Raw genomic sequence first — 19,664 nt, forward strand, 5'->3', positions numbered from 1 at the left:
TCGCACGCCGACACACTCTAAAAACACTATTCTGGGCTCCGTTAATGGGCTCTTTCACTGTCTTAGTTTACAGGCGGGCAGGCCGGCACACTGAGCAGAGATGAAGCTAAAATGTCATTAATCAAAATAAGCCAACTTCAAACAAAAGACAGTTTGGAGGCCCGGGCAGCGGGGGATTACCCCGTATTATCACAACATTTCTGGGAAAAGGCAACAACTGGTCCTATGTATCTAACATGTCAATCCTTCTGCTGACCCCTCCCCACACTCTGACCCCTCCTCCAGGCAGTAGGTGACTGAGATGGGCGTTCGTCTAGGCTGCTTGAGCGACTCCCCGTGGTGGCCGCCGCCGCTGCTGCTGCTGCTGCTTCTGTTCTGCACCGTGCCCTTCTGTTCCGGCCGGCCCTTCGGGGTCCCCACGCCTTCTGTGAACGTGGCGGTGGTGTTCAGCGGCTCGGCCTACCAGACGGAGATCAAGGGGCGGCTGAGCCGGGAGAACTTCATGGACCTGCCCCTGGAGGTGAACCCCATCACCGTGCTGGTCAACAACACCAACCCGCGGGCGCTGCTCACCCGCATCTGCGACACCCTCTCCACCAACCGCGTCCATGGCGTGGTGTTCGAGGACAATGTCGGCTCGGAGGCCGTGGCGCAAATCTTGGACTTCATCTCCACCCAGACGGCTGTGCCCATCGTGGGCATTAGCGGAGGCTCTGCGGTCGTCCTGCCATACAAGGTCAGTGTGGTGGTCGAATCAGGGACGGGGAGAGTAGTAGAGACACCAGTAAAGAACTAGACGAGGCTTGTGGGACCCACGTAGAATATCAAACATTTTCATGAATTTCAACAACTTGCATTAAAAAATGCCCCAAAAGTATATCTCAAGCTTTCATCCAGCACTGGAGTCTAAATCCCCCCAAAAATGCACAACACCACTTATAAGTCTGAGGAGCCTCAGTCTTCAGGCAACTTCTTATTGATATCATCCACAGTCAGCAACTTGCTGAAAGCTGTATGAAGTAATGAACACAATAAATGACGGGATGAATACAGATAATCAGCCGTTGAATAGCAGCAGTAGAGATGCCACCAGCAGCAGCAGTCTACCTCTGGGTTGTAAATCGCACGCCATTTTCCTAATGTTCAATGCTGAATGATTCACACGTTAACGGGGAAAAAACGAATGGCCTTTTCATCATTTCTCGCCATTATCCCAGTTTGTAACTGCTATAAATTCCTAGCTTTAGGAGACACAGGATGATGTGGAGCAACAGAGGCAGGTTATAAAATCTCCAGAGAGATCAATCCGACTGAAAGTATTGTTATACAGAAACATTATTCAATCACACTTCCATAATGAAGCAGGTCCTTCTCTTAGCATTAAGCAGTCTCATGTAAGAAGTATTCAGATCTTTCTAGAAATAAACCGATCCAACTTTTTCCCGATATATAGGTATATAGGTACCTGGGCTTTGGGTATCGGCCGATACTGAGTACCGATCAGATACCAGTGTTTGATGAATAAGCCGTGTGCCTCACTGAGTGGAAGAGATTGGGATCATTCTGTTATGTGTGGGGTAACATTTCCTAACTTTATAAAACAAAATTTATGTAAATTTACAGAATTGTTCTTAAAATAATAAATGGTGCACCAGGAACTTCGTAAAAAAATCTTCAAAATCCGTCAAATTCTTCGGTATGATGCTTCTGGAGGTGCTTGATTAAGTTGGTTGAGTTATATTTTGTCGTGCTACCGCCGTCCCTCAAAACCTTTGCTTTGCAGATATTGCAATTAGCCGAAGAACCTGAAATACTTTCAAACAGCTGACATGTTTGTTGTTGATTCTCTCAGCTATGCGATCTACCGGCGTGCTGCCGACGTATGACGACGAACGCACACGTGTCATCAAATGTAAACATGGAATTGAATTGATTGGCCCAGTGTCTCCAATACCCGATCCAGCCACTGTATCTGAGTCGGTATCAGCCCGATATCTGATATCAGTATCGGTTCGGTGCATTCCTAGATCACTAGACTAGATTAAATTAGACTAAAGTAGAAGCAGCCACATCCCACAGTGTCAAACAAGTTAAAGTACTCATTGTATAGAACAGAATAACATATTGTGAAACATCATATTACTGGATACTAGCATCATTTTTATGTAATACTGGTCAAGATGGAGATAATTTATCTACTTTATATACTGTTTGTATTTTAAAATCGATAACAATAGTGGGTTTTTATATTTCATAAACTAACTAAATATGCTAGATGTCATATCTTTACTTGCACTTAAGTGGTAACTACAGCCGTCAAATAGATGGTAACTCAATTTTGAGGTGAAAGTAATTCAGTAGCAAATATTTGCTAAAGTGAGAAGCACAAAATTTGATTTCTACCTCTTTTCTGAACTAGAGGAACAATATTTGAATTGATCTAACTATGAATCATCTGGCGGACTTTACAAGATGAGTGTCCAGGCTCATGGCAGAGAAACAAACCAAATTAATGTCATTTGAATTCGATTTTCAGATCTCGTTTTCGCCGATTTGTCGTCAGGTGTCGAGCGCTCCATACTTTCACTGAAGTGGTCGATATTTAAGGTATTCAATCATTCGGTTGAAACACAGCCTGCAGCAGATGCTGTGGTAATTACAACACCTCAGAGCAAAAATGAAACAATTCAGGGCACAGGTATATTTTCTGGGTACACAGTCAAATAATCACACAGAGGGCCACACGTACAGTCACTTTACTGCTAATTACATCTGCCATAGTCAGCATTAGGTAGATGGACAGCCACAATAAATGACTTAATGATTAATAAATATCAGAAACACCAATTTGCAATGGAATCCATTACAGTTGCACTAGGTTCAAGAAGCAAGGAATGAATTTGTAAAGGTTAAACACAAAACAGGAATCCCCCAAGTTCCTGTTCATTCTACAGTGAGATCAGGTTTGAATCTGTCACTCTATATAATCTGTGGCCTTTAAAGGCTGTTAAATCATAACCAGCACTGTATTCGATTTGTATGCAGCTACTGGAACTCTCAGGTAAGCTAAACAGCATGAGGGACGCTTGTGACACACACGAGCTATTAAACTGCTTTTAGAGTTGAAGCTGGAAGGTTTTAGCAGCAATGATCCATCTATAGGAGCACGATCAGCCACCACAATGGGCTCAGCCACAGAGACCAACTGTAATCCTTTCAGAATGGCTTTTTTTCTGCAGAAGACGACACGGAGCTCGATGTCACAAAACAACATCACATGGAGAAAAATACAATTTGAAGCTGTGCAACAAGATTCTGCCAAATTATGATCTTTAGAGATTTAGGACAAAGTAGACGTTGCACATTAATAATAATTAAATTATCAAAATGTATTTATTAAATACTACATGTTTAACTTTGAAGAAATTACACACACAGAAGGCAACCTAGGAATAATTTCTAATTCAGAAATAAGTGTGAAAGAAACAAGCTTATTGTTATAAAAGCTATGAAACAGAAGGGGTCCAATAACAGACCCCTGTGAGACACCACAGGAATCTCACATCCCATCAAATGTCGACTCACTTATTGTAGTCGTAATTTAATGTTAGAGCAAATTGTACATTAATTCATTGAGGCCATACTGAGACAAATCAATGAGCAAAACCTTAAACTACACCACAAGCATTCATTGTTGTTCAACGCAGTCTGAACTGGACCGACCACCTCAATAACAGCCACAATGGTAGAAAGACTTTGTTTGGTCTTCAGGTTTGAAGATTGAGATTTAAATTGTGGGAACAATTTTAATAAATTGGCAAATACTCGAGTAAGAGGTTTGATTATTGAAGAAAGGCTTTGGTGACCAACATAAGCCTAACTTCATCATGGCCTTGGACTTTTTTAGCAGTATCAATGAACTCGTTAGAACTCTGAGGGGAAGGATAAAAACCTTTTTCAAATAATCAGAAATGATTTAACAACTTTGACACACTTTGAGTTGTGCATTTAGAATTAGATTATAGCTATCGTTTTGAATCTTGAGGCATTTTCTGTTTTCAGAGAAACAAGGAGACAATAGTAAGACTCTGAATTCATATGGCTTAGTAGACGGCTCCCCTGCATCCGTTTCAGAAAACATGGGTGGTCTTGCCATCAGCATCGCTTCTCCAGGGTAATCAAAGAGATGTCACTCAGCAGTTAATGCTTCCTGCTGCTCACTTACAGCAACTCAATCATAACACATTACAAAATAAACACATGTAATAAGAAACAACGGCAAAGGCTTGCAGCCGTTAACATGAACTAATGAAAGCGTTTCATCAGTAATTAGCCAGTGACGAATGACGAACGTTGAGACCATCAATATATGCTGTGTAGAGATTGTATTAAAGGTGCCTGACAGAACAGCGAGTGCATGCATTATTAATATGGACGCTCCCGGTTGGAAACCAACCGTAATCGTCTGCTACCCACTGAGGCACCAGGCCTCTGATTGACACGAACACCTTCCAGCCTCGCCTGATAATTTGATATTTTTTAAGCAAATTTCTCGTGATCATTGGTCCCCATGCAGTCAATGTTCCAGATGTGGTTTTGCATATTTTGTCTGAAAACATCCGTATATATTATCACAATTAAGATAAATCTGTATTTTGAAATTCCCACAGTACTTCTGTGTCACCATTGTAGTCCAAGCGGTCCCTCTTTCCTACAGAGCCGAGTAATAACAAATCACACTTTTAGTTTCTTTATGTGAGTCGATATAAATGTAACTGATTTTGTTAAATGGACGTATGATATTGTTTCATGTCGACTGCAGGCCACTGAATTAAATCAAAGTGGAATCACATCACGGCGGACTTGTCATATCAGCAAATATTGTATCATTATCCAAAGAATATAATATCATATCGTGATGAAACTTGTGATTTGCACGCCTCTTTAGAAAGTCATCTATTCATTCTTTAAGTTGTCTTTATTCATATTGAATTGCTGTGAATGTATCAATGTGCACATGACAACTACTCTATGTACCAGGCACACAGAGAGGAGTTTGTTCCAACCCTCTTTGAGTCATCTTCTAAACAATCGGCGACGCCGCCCCGTCGATTGATTTATGGGACGCTGTCAAAGGTAGTCAACAAGGCAACGGAGCTCATTCATTCATCATAGATATCGCTGAGAGCCGAGGGGGTTTGATCTTTCTGAAAGTGACAGCATAAAATTAGGTGATAAACTGATTCCTGTCCTCGGGACATTCTAGTCTGTTGATCGGCAGCATCGTCCTGTTTGTTTTCTATCCCAATGAGGACAAGAAAAGGAAACGATGGCGAGCAAACGCTCAGAGGGAATAATGTGAAGATGAAGAGATGAAGTATGAAGCAAAGTTTACTCCACTGACAACAGTATTCACTGATGCATCTCTAACGTTAGAACTCTAGCAGCCATATGTCAGATGGACAATAAATCAAAGCTACATTCTTCACTATTACCAGCAGATCAATCATTTCTCACAGGTCTTTTGCTCAATGTGCAAACAGCGGATAACTCAATAGCAGTAATTACGGCTGACAGAAATGACAGAAAATGTTCGTTAAGCCCAAAGAAAAGCTGTTTTAAAAGTGACAATATGGCTGCTTCTTTGCCAGGAACACAACAGCACAGAGCTCCAGCAAAACAAGTATTTAGAACAAAGATTCACATCAGCATTTCTCTGCCCAAGGTAAACTATTTGGGTAATATTGGAGATAGAAGTGTTTTATGAAAGAAGCTGAATGCAGCATGAAAAAGCGAATACCAAAATGGAGTATGAGGGTGATTACACGGCATATCAGTGAGACAAAGGGGTGTAGTTTTAACTGAAAGTCCTTCCTGGTGTAGCTTTGACACCAGAAGTGTTTGTGACATTATGACTGGATGACTTCTCTGAACAAATAAACTCATGTAGTGGCGTCCTTCAGGAGTAGTTAAACACTATAAGAGGTTGTTCTAAACTGCTTTATTCCTGAACAACTGTAGCACAAAATCCACTTGTTCCCTCATTATGCATTTAGCTCAATATCCTGACCCAAAATCCAAAGCATCCTTTGAAGCATTCATGGTGCGTTCTGACAGATCACATCCTCCGAGCCTCAGCCCCTGTCAAGTGGACAAAAATGTAAGTCAGACACCAGCAGAAACCTTGATTGTATTTGCAGGAACATGAGCCCGAGGCTTTTTCTCAAAACTAGAGCAGTGCCTTTTTTTTTTTTTTTCTCTGTCTGCCGTCGCTTCATCCTGAACTCGCTTGTCTCTTCCTCCTCCTCCCGCTGCATTTTAAAAACCACTGGCACAGTTACAGCGTGAGCTGTCTAGAGCGAGTCAGAGCAGAACAGAGCAGAAATACAAAGCACAAAGCAGGGGGGGTACATATGTATGTGCAGCGCAAGTTAAAGCACTCAGATGTCAGGCGGGGTATGTCGTGGTATATTGTGACAAGAGAAATCATATATCAGCAAGTACAGTGTTAAAGGGGCAACCAGCGATTTTGAGTTGTTTCGAATAAAGGAAGTGGAGGAAGTCCTTGACTTAATTAAGTGCTGTTACCAGGCGGCAACCTCCGGTTCTGAAGAGTGAAGACGATGCTTCATGTGTTCAACCTGCATTCTCTCTAATGACCACCAGGGGGCGACTCCTCTGGTTGTATAGAAGTCTATGAGAAAATGACTCGACTTCTCTCTTGATTTATTACCTCAGTAAACATTGTAAACATGAGTTTATGGTCTCAATCTCTAGTTTCAAGTCTTCTTCAATACAGCATGATGTTCATTTAGTACATTATGGTCCATTTAGAGTCAAACAGACCATAAAGCAGGGGATGCTTTAGGGAGGGGCTACACAGTGATTGACAGGGAGAGACGTATACAGCATCTCTACGTCACTCCTCCTCAGTCCAGATAATACATTTTTGTTTCTCTACATCATGTTAACATGGTGATTAAAAAGAATACATCAAACTGTGAGATATTTTAATTGGCTGGATCTTGACGGTTAACTAAAAGTGACTCAATCCTCAGTGAGTTCTCTTAATTTTCTCGTGTCAAATACAGACAGAACTTCCGAGCTTCATTTGCATACTATTTCAGTCCATCGACACGGTGTCATAATGTTGTTGTTTTTTTGGAGAGGCAAACGACCAGAGAGTCGTGTGTCTGTTCCTGGTTGCCGTGCAGGATCTACGTGACGTCAGCAGCACAGGAAGGCGACGCCGGGGCGTTTCCCGCTGTGCGGCGGAGGCAGACATATGTCACCATACAGACCCATGGCCAGAAGTCTCTCTTTAGAGAGAACAGAGAGAGAGAGAGAGAGAGATGGTCATGTGACCTGGGGAACCGTACACCACTTTGTGTTCCATATCTTCAGCTCTGATTTAACCGACTGCCACAAACACAGTTACCGCAATACATCATCTCATTGTGGCTTCCATCTCTTGTTTCCTTGATGTATTCCACGTCCATCATAAAGGCATCCCTCACCTGAGTCATTCACCTTCAGCTCTCCAGCGTGTTAGAGCAGGTAAACACTGCCGTTTGTGTGTTGAGCTTAGTTTATACTCGCTTGGTGTGAACACGTGAATTTTTGTGACTTGGCACATGCGATCACGTGACTGTGACAAAACGTTTACTAATAAAAACAATATTTACAGGTCTAGGGATTATACAAAGAAGGCCAATTCTTTTTGAGATGTTTTAGAAACAGGAGGTCTTAAAAATCCTCATTTGAGTAAATATTTTGCAGCCAAATTAAATTGTTTATGGGATATTAAACCTTTGTTTCTTTATAATGCTTTTCATATTTGACTTTTTTATTTAAAGGGCTTGTACAAAGGTAATAAAGTAGCCCATGAATATGAGATAAGATAAGATAATCCTTTATTCGTCCCACCGCGGGGAAATTTGTCTCAGGAAAGAGACATCAGTAAAAAACAAGAAAATAAAAACAAAACAAGTACATTAAATAGTCAGAAAGTAAAGGAATAATAAATAAATAAATCACAATTTTTGTCAGTTTCACCTACAGTCTCTGGGCATATCTATGAGTTACACTTGTTGTCTTTTTGAATCTTCACAGTTCATTCTGTTCGTACGCGCTCTGGTGTTTGGGAGAATAATGCAGCGCAGAGAGTAGACGCCTCCGATCATGTCCGCGGAGGCTCGCGTCCCGGCGCCACTACAGAACTAAAGCAAATCTTTAGTTCTGTTTTGGTGTCAGTGACGTACAAACAGCTGTGGTTCAGAGATAATCACTGCTTTACACTTTCATCTTCCTCCAACTCAGACCAGCTTCAAAGCATCTCAATAATCTTCTGGCTGCAAAAACATTCTCTCAGCCGGATGCAAGATTTTGAGCTTGACAAGAATGTTTAAAAAGTGAAAGTTGACCGCGAAGACGAAACGCGGTGTTTCTGCATCCGTGTGTGTGTGTAAACAGATATGGGTTCTTGTGTATATTTTACCCTGGTGGATGTAATCTCAGCCTTGAGAAGCTAAACTCTCCACTCAATGGCGGTAATCTTCTTTGGGACTGTGGACTATTACAGCGAGCTTCTGTGGACGACACTGTGGACGTACAGCTTACCGCCTGAACAGAGAGTCATGGTTGATACTCATTTACATCCACCCAGGCCATAATCTAACATTGTTATTACATTGTTATTACATATGTCATTATGATCACCCACCTCTTGACACGTGAATCATCTTTCTGGGTTTTAATAAGTGAGGCAAATAATTAAAACATCATATAGTAAATACAGTTCCTGACAGATCCCAGACCAAAGACCAAAATCTTTTTCAGACGACACGTCTGCAAGAATCTAACAGTGAAAACAAAAAACACATTCTGGAATATTCATCTTCAAAATATTTGCAGCCTTTAGAGTGGACACGGTCTAGACCGGAGTCTTTATTTTATTCAAAGTTCAAAGGTTTGAAGTCTGTTGCACCTTTAACCACACCCAGCAGTGATGTCACAGTGCACCGACACACCCTGCAGTACACTTCGACATCATACGAGCACCTAGACCGCTGGAGGTCTGCAGAAACAAGAGTTCCTTTAAGTACGTAGAGTTTAGTGACTAAAGCGTGAGAAGGATTCATCATGTTGATGCTACAAAGACAGGAGACAGAACTATTGGAGGGAGATCAGGGAAGAAGTGGGATGCAGCCCGGAGGAGGCTGTGATTACGTTTTTTTTTGTTTTGCCCCACTTTTCAAGTGTGGCGGTTGGAACGGGTACAAACATGTTTGCCTTCAGATGTGTCTGGATAACACGTCACAGGAGCCTGCTGGACTCTTAGAAAAAGCACTGGAGGGGAATTCATATTACATCCCAGCGTGACTGTTTCTGTTTCATTCCCTTCCAGCATATGCTCTGGACAGTAACCGCACAAGCTCTGCACGCTGACAGGCCGGTTGTGACTTCAGGCTTTTGAGCTGCAGCTGAGCCCGCCGGCAATGCCCCGGGCTCATTGTGGGCCGCGCTATCAGTCTGCTCTCCGCTAATTGAGCTGTTGAGATTGTTCCGACCGACCCTCGGGCTACTAAGTATGTACAAGGCATTCAGCAAACACGTGCATAAACACACTCACAGCTGCACGTGCTACACTCTGTGACGCCTCGGCAACCTGTCGGGGGGGGGGGGGGGGACGAAGCTGACGCAGGAATGAGGTAATAACGCTGGCAGACTTGCTGTGGGACAGTGAGGGGAAGGAGGGAACATTAGTAGATTTATAGGATGCTCTCAAGCTGCTCCGTGACTAACCTGCATAAGATCCTGCAACTACGTGTGGATGTACGCAGCCGGCCGGCCTCCACTGCAGTCTAATCCACAGCAGGTCCCTTACACTGAGCTGAGACCAGTTTCTAGTAAAGACGCTGATGACCGTCAGAAACGTAGGAGAACAGGCAATTTAGGAAGGAACGTTACGAGCTTTGGGTTTTAATCTAATGAATTAAAAAGGCCAAATATATCATAACCGCTGTCCCACTTACAGTGTTATTACAATATATTACTTCTTTGTTGTTTTCATAGTGCATGTTTGACCCTCTGAACCCCAAGCAGTTTTGGGGCATTTTTGTTGTGCTCCCGTCACTCTTTTTAACATATTGTAATATAAACGTCCTGCACCTCTATGGAAACAGCACAATCATGGCTAGAAGCAGAGAGAACTCAAACATGTCTCTTGTACACATTTACACAGTTATGATGCCGTAAATCATAAGAAAGAAAGGTGAATTTCTTATTAAATATATATCCATATTTATTTATATATCCAACATTTTTTAAAGCACCCACAAGTGTTACCAATGTTGGGGAGAAACGGGAGGCTCTGCATATATATTGAGCTGTTCATATTACTACAACCCTTTACTTGCAGCCTCTCAGTTCAGATGAAGTTTTACTGAATTCAATCATGACTTCATAGTTGAACTGAGAATTTAACGTATTTTACAGAATCTGGTTAAAGCAAACTGTTTATTTGGGACACAATTTTAAATGAGACATGTAGAATAAAATGTTTTTAATGAAATATCACAATTTTGAAGCTTCCATTTGGTTGCTTTTTCGTCCCACATGATGTGTTCAAGGACCTGGAATTGGCTTCTGTTTAGATAAACTATGCTTTAAATAAAAAGAAAACCCTCTCATATATAGCTACCTCACTGTTTGAGGATATGAGAAGAGAAGCGAGAGCAAACAAAGGCTGTGACAAGTGAAACGAGGCGAGAGGAAAAAATAACATGTTTTCGGGGGCGGTACAGTCGGAGGCACAGAGCCCCCGGATTCAGCCGTGACGTCTGAAATGGTAAGCTGCTCATACATCACAAGACCACTGAACTTCCTTCAAGGACAGAGAGGAGACAGGCTGAGTGAGACCACAGTCTCAGGATACACGAGCCCTCCAATCCTCAGGGGGGAGTGGTTTGTCCCCAGAGAGGGAGAGGGGTCAGGAGGGGGCCACAGAACAATATCAGCTCGACTGAGCAAGAGAAAGAGCTTTTTACAACGACATCACCTCAGAGTCAAAACTTCTACTTGAGAACGATCAGAGGCAACAACGCAGAATCAAGTCCTCTAATAGAATAACAAAGCTCTTATCCGCCACATAATCTTATAATTTACACCCTCACTCACAGTAACCTCATGCTAACGAGTCGCGAGTTTAACGATGATGTTTGTTTTGCAGAGCAGCAGTGAAGACGAGGCACAGTAATTGGAATCTGCTGAAGAATCAATAATCTCTGTTGAAAGTAATGGCTGCACACGCAGAGTCGCAATCAATCCGTCACCGTCACATTAAGTGCGATACCTCGGTATAATTACTGCGCAGGCCGGCCTCATAGCAACACTTATAAATCTACATTTGATTTCAGCTTTCTATGCAATTAGGCTACACGTGTTAATAAGTCATCGATGACGTTTGATTTGACATTACGTTTACATTTGATGAATTAATAAACTCTGGTAATAAGTTGCTAATCACTAGATTTTTGTTTTGCAGCTCCTCTCCAAAACTATTTCTTTATATTTTGTGCTTTCAGTCTTCAGCATTTCTTTGTCCAAACAACGTGACCCACGAGTCAAAGTAAAGTGCACTGTTCAGGTTTGGTTTCAGTGGTGATTCATTGATTTTAAACCGTTGCAGACAGCACCTTTAAAGGGTAACTCAATACTAAATCAAAGGCAACAAAAACTGCTGCTGCGCCGTTTTCCACCTGGGATCTTTCAGGCACCTTTGGCCACACCCCAATCAGTGATGTCACAGCAGGTGTAACGTCTTTGACAAACGGTTGGAAAAACTTCACGACGCCTGAAGCTTTACTTCCCCCAAAGTGCTTTTTTGAAAGAAGTAACACACCCTGCAAGAGATGCTATAAAGTACGTTTCCCCTCAACATGCTCATTTCTCTCTCGAGGTCATCGCGTTTGCAGAAAAGACAGATGAAACGCGCAGCGCAGCGCTGGCCACAGTGATAGTGCCATCCCTCTGAATTTGCAAGTGTGGATGACGGCCGGTGTTTGCGCGGCAAAAGTAGGACGTGTGAGTTTAAGTGATGAATGGGTCCGCAGCTCCTGGAAGAGCAGAATAAAGCAGAACCACTTAACTCTGTCAGAGCCGTACTACAGACCCTACTGCTCGGGCAACCCACTTCCCTCTGTGTGATCTGTGTAGAGTCTGTGTGTTCCCTTCACAGGGAGAGAAGAGGGTCCTCCAGAGATCCTCCAGAGATCCTGCTGCACATCATACAAACTGAATTAAGATGCGTTAACCCTCTAAACTAAAAGCAGTTTTGGGGCGTTCTTTGCTCCTTTCTCTAAACGTGCAGCACCTCTATGGAAACAGAACCATAATGAGTAGAAGCAGAGAGAACTAAAACATGTCTCTTGTGCTGTATGACACAGTTATGATGCCATAAATCATAAAAAAAAGTAAGAAATGCATGTTGAATTTATTTGATAATTTACTTTACAAAAATGTAAAAACAATATAATCTATATGTACATTGTTCCAAGTGACCACAAGTGTTACCAATGTTTAAAATAAGTACAATACTATATGTACTAAACTATTTACATGTTTACAACCTCTACTTACAGCCTCTCCTCTCTCCTCTCCTCTCCTCTCCTCTCCTCTCTCCTCTGTGTTCACTTCCTGAAGTTCAGTCAAAGTTTCTCAGCAGAATCAATCATGGCTTCATAGTTGTTCTGAGAAGTGCAGAATTTACAGGATTTTATTAGAGCAAATGAGACGTAGAATAAAATGTTTTTTTAGGAAATCTCACAACTTTAGGCTTCTTTTAAGCCTTTCTTTCTGACAGAATCACACGATGTGTTGGGAGACCGTTGGATAGATGAAAATGAAGATGAAGAGTTTTGGCAATTGTTTAAAAAAAACATGCTTTTCAATCCCGCCGACGGGTTTTGGGGTTCTTCCTTGTTATTCTGGCGCAAATTGCGTGCAGTTGGTTAACTAACCGTAAAGGTCTTCATGTATTATTCACCTCCTCATGATGATGTTTTCCTCTTCATACAGGGTGAGGGCTCCAACTTCCTCCAGCTGGGCTCCTCCATCGAGCAGCAGATCAACGGCATGTTCAAGGTGATGGAGGAGTACAACTGGGACAGCTTCGTGGTCATAACCAGCCTGTACCCGGGCTACGAAACCTACGTGGATTACGTTAAGTCCTTCAGCGACACCAGCTACTTCATATGGGACCTGCAGGACGTGCTGACCTTCGACATGTCCGCCGACGGCATGAACGACGTCCGGGCGCGGAGGCTGCTGCAGCAGATCGACGCCCAGGTGCTGCTGGTCTACTGCTCCCACGAAGAGGCCCAGTACCTGTTCAGCATGGCGGCCGAGTCCAGGCTGGTGGGGCCGGGCTACATCTGGATTATCCCCAGCCTGGCGGTAGGGAACCCGGACATTACCCCACCTGAGAGCTTCCCCGTGGGGCTCATCAGCATCATCACGGACCGGTGGAGGATGAGCCTGAGGAAGAGGGTGCGGGACGGCGTGGCCATCGTGGTGAAAGGCGTGCAGAGCTTTCAGAAACAGAGGGGCTTTGTTCCCGAGGGCCAGAGCGACTGTCTCAACCCCGTCAAGCCAACTGCTGCAAACAACACTCTGTTCAGGTGCGCTTCATTTCCGATATCCACCGTTTTATACGTTTATTTCATCATATTTCAGTAGGAAGCTTCCTTGTTTCCTGTTTCTTGGGATCCTGCTTGTTCTCATCTTGTTACGTTAATTTCCACAGCACCAATTCACAAGTGAAAGAAAAACATTTAGAATTTGTGACTAGTATCTTTTGTCCACTTATCCAAATCCCTGCTGATTTCATTCATTTTTTAATAAGCCTACATTTTCCTTTTTAGACATCTAAGTTCGGCTATCGGGCAAGTGGCTGAAAAAAATCTTAATATCAAGCCTCGCAGTATATCATCCAATGAAAGTAGTTATTGTGACAGGCTAATTCCTGGACAGATGTTTCACATTTAAAGCCATCAGGCAGCTCAAAGGGCACCATCACTTTCTTTCCGAGTAAGCTCTACAGATAACAAAAAGCAGGAAGTGTTTTACTGACAGTAACTTTAAAGAAACGACAAAGAAGAAGCGGCTGGAAACATATTCACTGCACAGAAATATTTTGGTATAAAAAGCAAATTTAAAGAGAGAAACTTGCAGCAGCAGATTGGCGAATTTGACTTCTGTAGTAATTTACATTTTGTTGAATTTACAGCTATTACAAAAGACGTAATTCCACCACTTCAATTAACTTCCCCCAGCATGCTCAGCCTTTATTTACACCATTACTTAAACACCACTGTGGACTCACAGCACAGTGTTTCTGTGGAGTTCTTCAGAGTGTTTACATTGTGTAGACGCTCGTCTTTATAAAGGATTTTCCATGTTTGATAGCAGTAAGACATTCATTTCTTTGTATTTACACACGCATCGGCACACACAATGCATGATGCATGATAAAGTGAGAAGAGAGCTCGTGGCCAGTGATGGTTCTCTTGGCAAAGAATGCACTCGCATTTAGAAAAATGCCCACTGGGGCCACTTGAAGACAGTGCTCATAAATGACATTAGTGAGTTAGAGAGTGGAGGCTCCCACCACGGAGACAACTTTGCAGTGACTTGTGGGCAATGGTGCTAATGGAGAGCGTGAGATATGAACCCCCGTGGCTTTGCACTCATCTCATGTGTACTTTACGGTGTCTCGTTTGTTGTGCTTAAAGATAAACTGGACACTAAGGATAATACTTTCATTTTAAATTGAACCCCCAAGTATAATGAAAAAGCACTCAATGTGACCAACTGTTCCTGCAGCTGTGCAAGATGAGACCAAGCCAACGAAAAGACTCTTCTATGGATGCTCCACTATGGCAGAAATCTGGAGCACGATTATTTAACTCCATTACTCAGTGACTTTAGAAACATCATGCGTTCAGTCAACTTGAATAAAACTGTAGATTTGTTCTTGAACTTTAAATAAAGTCTCTCTCTTCGTCATCTCGGCTTGAGCTGAATAAACATGTTGTACATCGTAAAGTGAAATGCATCAGTCTGGTGCGCTGTGAGAGCAAAGTTTAAGAGGCTAGATCTATGAAGTGTTCTTGTAAACAATTGTGTGCTCTAGCAAACAGTTTAGTCATGAACACATTATTTATGAATGAGATGTGAATGATGATGAGACGGGAAACAAAGCCATCTCCCACCTGAGCTCGCTCAGGCCCTTAAACGAGCTCAGGTGGGTTGACGGCATCGCCGCAGACACCCGACTAGAAACCTTTTAAAGCCGACCTGGTGCAGGTGGAAGCACCCGTTAAAGGAAAGGGTGCGTTGGATTTATAACTCACAGCAACGCAAGAGTGTCCTTGCAAAACGGAATGCGGCAAAATAATCACTTTATCTCAATCGTCTTGTTTTCATAATCGTTGGAAGCCAAAGTCGTGATTGAGATCAATCGCCCAGACTTATCGTCTTAAAGACTAACACTTGTTTAGTTTCATTTCTTTCATATAAACGGTCCTCATACCGAAACAATGACACAGGTCTTTGGTCTCTGCTTTCAAAAAACAAGAACTCTTGTGTTTCTCTTCGATGGTTCGGTTTAGATTTTTAAAAGCACTCGGTTGAGATTCAGGAGAGTTTGTGTTTCAGGGATAAAAGAAATCAATGTTGACTGTCAGTGTGCAACCTGCAGCTCCTCCGTGTCTGATGCTTTGTATGCCCGACAACCTCCTTTGTGCCAACGTGCCACGACTTCTGCTTCTCAGAAGACATCAGCTGAACATCCACGAGAGGTCACCTCTCAGGAAAACATGTGTTTGAACAAACTACTAATCCTGATGTCCGAGTCTTTTTTAGTGTTTCGATTTACGTATATCAGCAGCATATTATTTGTATAACTTTTGTTTGGGAAAGGCATCATTCTGTCTGATGTTCAGGGATCATATGGGTTTAAGTATTCTCTTTAATTCCTGATATATCATAAAGACACATCAGAAACGGATCTGGATCTGTGGAACCGGCAAAAAGAGGTCAAGAGTTTAATTATGCATGACTTCCCATCTGTTTGGTGACGTGAAAACGTTTTATAGCGACTGTCACACTTTTCCCAAACGGTGTCCTCTGCCGTCTTTGTCCTCCTGTCCACAGCGATGTATCTCTCGGAGACTGCGAGGTGATTTAGCGGTGACGGGGTCGGGTGGTTGGTGGAGACGACAAATGAGGGCGGAGCTTCTCCCGACTCAAACCCTGCCCAGAAAGAGCAATCTGACGCCATCTGTGCCACGGAGCAAATCCTAAATGTTTTAATCAGCAAAGGAAGAGCCAGGAAAAAAAAAACCTGCTCGGGCCTCAGCGTTCATATGGACCAAGGTCATTCAGGGAGATTGGGAGTGTGTGGAGTGTAAATGTGTGTCGTCGGACACTTCTCTTGCATTATGAAACATCACTCTCCCTCTCCTGTCTGAAGTACATCTTTTCCTTTTGGAGTCCATTCAGAGCTGTAGGGGAGACAACTTCTCCTTTTGTAAACCCACAGCGAGCATGAAGAAAACATTATCTCGGGCTTTGATACTGTACAACCCTCCTTTTCCTTTTGGACTTCTCCAAACCCAGCAGCCATGATGTGAGCAGCAGCAACATGAAGGTCGGCGAGACAGAACAAAGCACTTTCCATTAACTTCATAGTCAGTCACTTCAGTCATTTCTTCTCTTTGCAGCCACATCAAACACTAACATCCCCCGCGGTTCTCAGATTTGTCCTCAATTGATCGGAGACTTTTTCTTTTTTGTCAAACGAGCTTCTGGTAATGAGTCAGCTCACCTGTTAATGGGATTACTGCACATTACCAGATTAAATAGGCTTTTCACACAGACAGAGCCGAAGGCTATTCTCCTCCCAGCGGGCTTTCATCACCTCTGCTGGAGCGTCGGCTGAAGTGAGAGAGAGGAAGCGCCGCAGGTCTGATGGGATGTGAGTGATGACACGGTGGAATCGCAGGAGATATCTCTTCTCTTCACACCGCAGAAGCTGTCAGAAAGAAACCTCGTGTTCCTGTTGTGACAACGCAGCTTTCTGTTCGATGACGACGCATTTGTGACATCAGCCAAATAGTGCAATTTGTTGCATTCTGGCAATAATTTGTATCCGTACTTAAGGCATTGAAAGTATAAAATCTTATACCGTTTGAATTTAAATAGCATTCATGAAAGCATGCTGTAATGATGGAGTCGTATTTCTCTACTTGAAACGTGTCCTTAACTGTCTGAACTATCCAACTATCTTTTAGAATAAACATAACACAGAAACATCTGTACTTATCTTTATCGACTTTAAAAGCAGCCAGAATCTACGGCAGTAAGAGACGGACAGGAGGAAGGACGTAGCATTCTGTCCACTGGCGACTTTGGTAAACTACTTTCATTAAAAGGGACATTTCAAACAATTCTTTATCGCACTGTACGGACACTGAATACTCTCTTTTCACAGTACAACTAACACACTGCCATGTGCATAATATCTGAGTAACGTTTATTTTGGATCTGCATTCATCACAATCCCTCTGACATCCAACGCCTTTAGTGCAATCTGAGCAACTGTCTGCCACGAATCTTTGCATGTGAATTATTAATTAAGAGGAAAGTATATTGATATGTTCTCACACTCCTGTTATGTGACAGTAAGATCAACATCACTGGGTTTTGCACTGTTGGTCACACAAAACAACCTGCTGATGGGCGTTTTTCAGTGATTTTGGACGGTATTTCTCACTGATCATCTTTCTCTCTGGGCTTTGTTTGTCTGCAGGCACATGTTGAATGTAACCTGGGAGCACAACGACTTCTCCTTCAACAGCAACGGCTACCTGGTGAATCCAGCCATGATCATTATCACTCTGGACCGAGAGAGACAGTGGGACAAGGTGAGCTCTTTCATCTTGTTGTCTATACTAGCCGCTGTTGTGCAGTTCAATTCTGAACTTCATCATTCTACTACTGCCGACATGCGGCGGAAGCGATCCGTTATTGGAGCGATTGGCGTGATCAGCCCTACGGAGCGGACATTTGAAGTCACGGTTTGCGGCTTTGAGGACGACAATGTACACAAAACACAAAACATCAACTCATCAATGCTTATTTTGTTCTGCACAACTATTGTGAAGTTCACAAAGAAACCCAGTGTAGGTGAATAGTCAGAAACGTATTAGTGAGGATGTCGCCTAAATGTATTTAGTGAATGCATTAACACCATGATGTAACTTGTAGAATGATAAAAACAGAAGAGCTACTCTGCTGTCACAGTGCGTCTTCCTCTGCATCGTGATTTCATACACCGCTGGGTTCTCTGTAAAGAGTCCACCGATACCAGCGAACTACTTCATGAAGTATAGTGTTCTGATCACACACACACACACACACACACGCCTCTGTCACTTACTCGTACTCACCCCCATCCCTTCAAAAAGATATTAAAAGAAAGCCCACGCACACACATTGATCTGGTAACGTTGCTGCAGCAGCGTGCCGCCTCATTGACTCGTCTGGAGATTGAAACTTTAATTTAACCACAGGATGTGTGGCGTGGACGTCCGACTGGAGGGAGCTGACTTCCTCCAGTGGCTGAAGAGGCGGTGTTCATTTAAACATCACGCTTCAAAGTAAACAGCCGCAGGCGCTTCAAAAGCTAATTAGGTTATATTTATGTTTACGGGTGCGACTTCCTGTTAATTTCCAATATGCCGTCAAGGCTGTGAGCTAATGGGAAGCTATTTGGTTTTGGAAGCAGACACGAGACAATTTGAATTAATACAGCAGCTGCTCCAATTGCAGTCAACGTTATGTGGGTCGTTCACAATATTGTAAGATATCATTTTATGCTGAATCGGACAGATTTTGAAGAAGTTATGAACGATTGTTGAACACACTGAACACAGAGGTTCCATTAACATGTAGTTTAAAAGTGAATGTCCAGCTAATTAAAGAGTGGCGTCGTGTGTCGGCTCTGCCTTTCAGTTCAACATTCACTCTGTTCAGTAAACCCAGCTGTCATCGCCAAACTCTGCTGTTCCAACAAAGCCGCTCAGCTCCTGTTGTTTTTGGCCGACTTTGTAATACGACCGCTACCGGTGTTCTGCACCGAAGAGTAATGTTAGCGAGGGTCCCGTTGAGAACGTTACAGCTGTGAACGTAGTTTGTTTGTTTGTGAATTAAGTGCAATTCCCTGTTACTGAATTAAGTGGCTCATTTAAGGTGGGCTGACCTTTAAGGTGGACCAGCTATTCTTCTTAAAACGACAACCTACTCCTCTGAGTTTTACTCAGCATTTTTTTAATAATCTTGTTATTTTTCATTTTCATGACAAATTGTCAAATCACTTGAAGAAATCATTGTTTAGTCCATAAAAATATCACGAAATAGTATCACAAGTTGAGACAAACCTGGGAATGTCTTGTTTTGTATATTGTGTTCAACTAATGGTCCAAAAGCCAAAGATATTCAGTTAACAATGAAATAGAGAGAAAGGCTTCACACTCCACATTTAAAAGCTTGAACCAGAAACGGCTGAAAACTAATCATTTTAGTTTGAACTAATTTCAAAT

At 42.7% G+C, this 19,664-nt stretch overlaps 1 protein-coding gene across 1 annotated transcript in view; it reads left to right on the forward strand.

Annotated features, from left to right (window-relative positions):
* The first annotated feature begins 301 nt into the window (after nucleotides 1–301).
* Nucleotides 302–19,664, forward strand: part of grin2ca (glutamate receptor, ionotropic, N-methyl D-aspartate 2Ca) — a 44,607-nt gene continuing 25,244 nt past the window's right edge. Inside the window, exons 1-3 of the mRNA XM_076086612.1 lie at nucleotides 302–736; nucleotides 13,078–13,679; nucleotides 17,873–17,987. Of these exons, the coding sequence (XP_075942727.1) occupies nucleotides 302–736; nucleotides 13,078–13,679; nucleotides 17,873–17,987 (1,152 nt within the window). The remainder of the gene's footprint in view (nucleotides 737–13,077; nucleotides 13,680–17,872; nucleotides 17,988–19,664) is intronic.

Source organism: Anarhichas minor, unplaced genomic scaffold, assembly GCF_050575085.1.
Source record: "Anarhichas minor isolate MPS153535 unplaced genomic scaffold, ASM5057508v1 ptg000007l, whole genome shotgun sequence".
Taxonomy (NCBI): domain Eukaryota; kingdom Metazoa; phylum Chordata; class Actinopteri; order Perciformes; family Anarhichadidae; genus Anarhichas; species Anarhichas minor.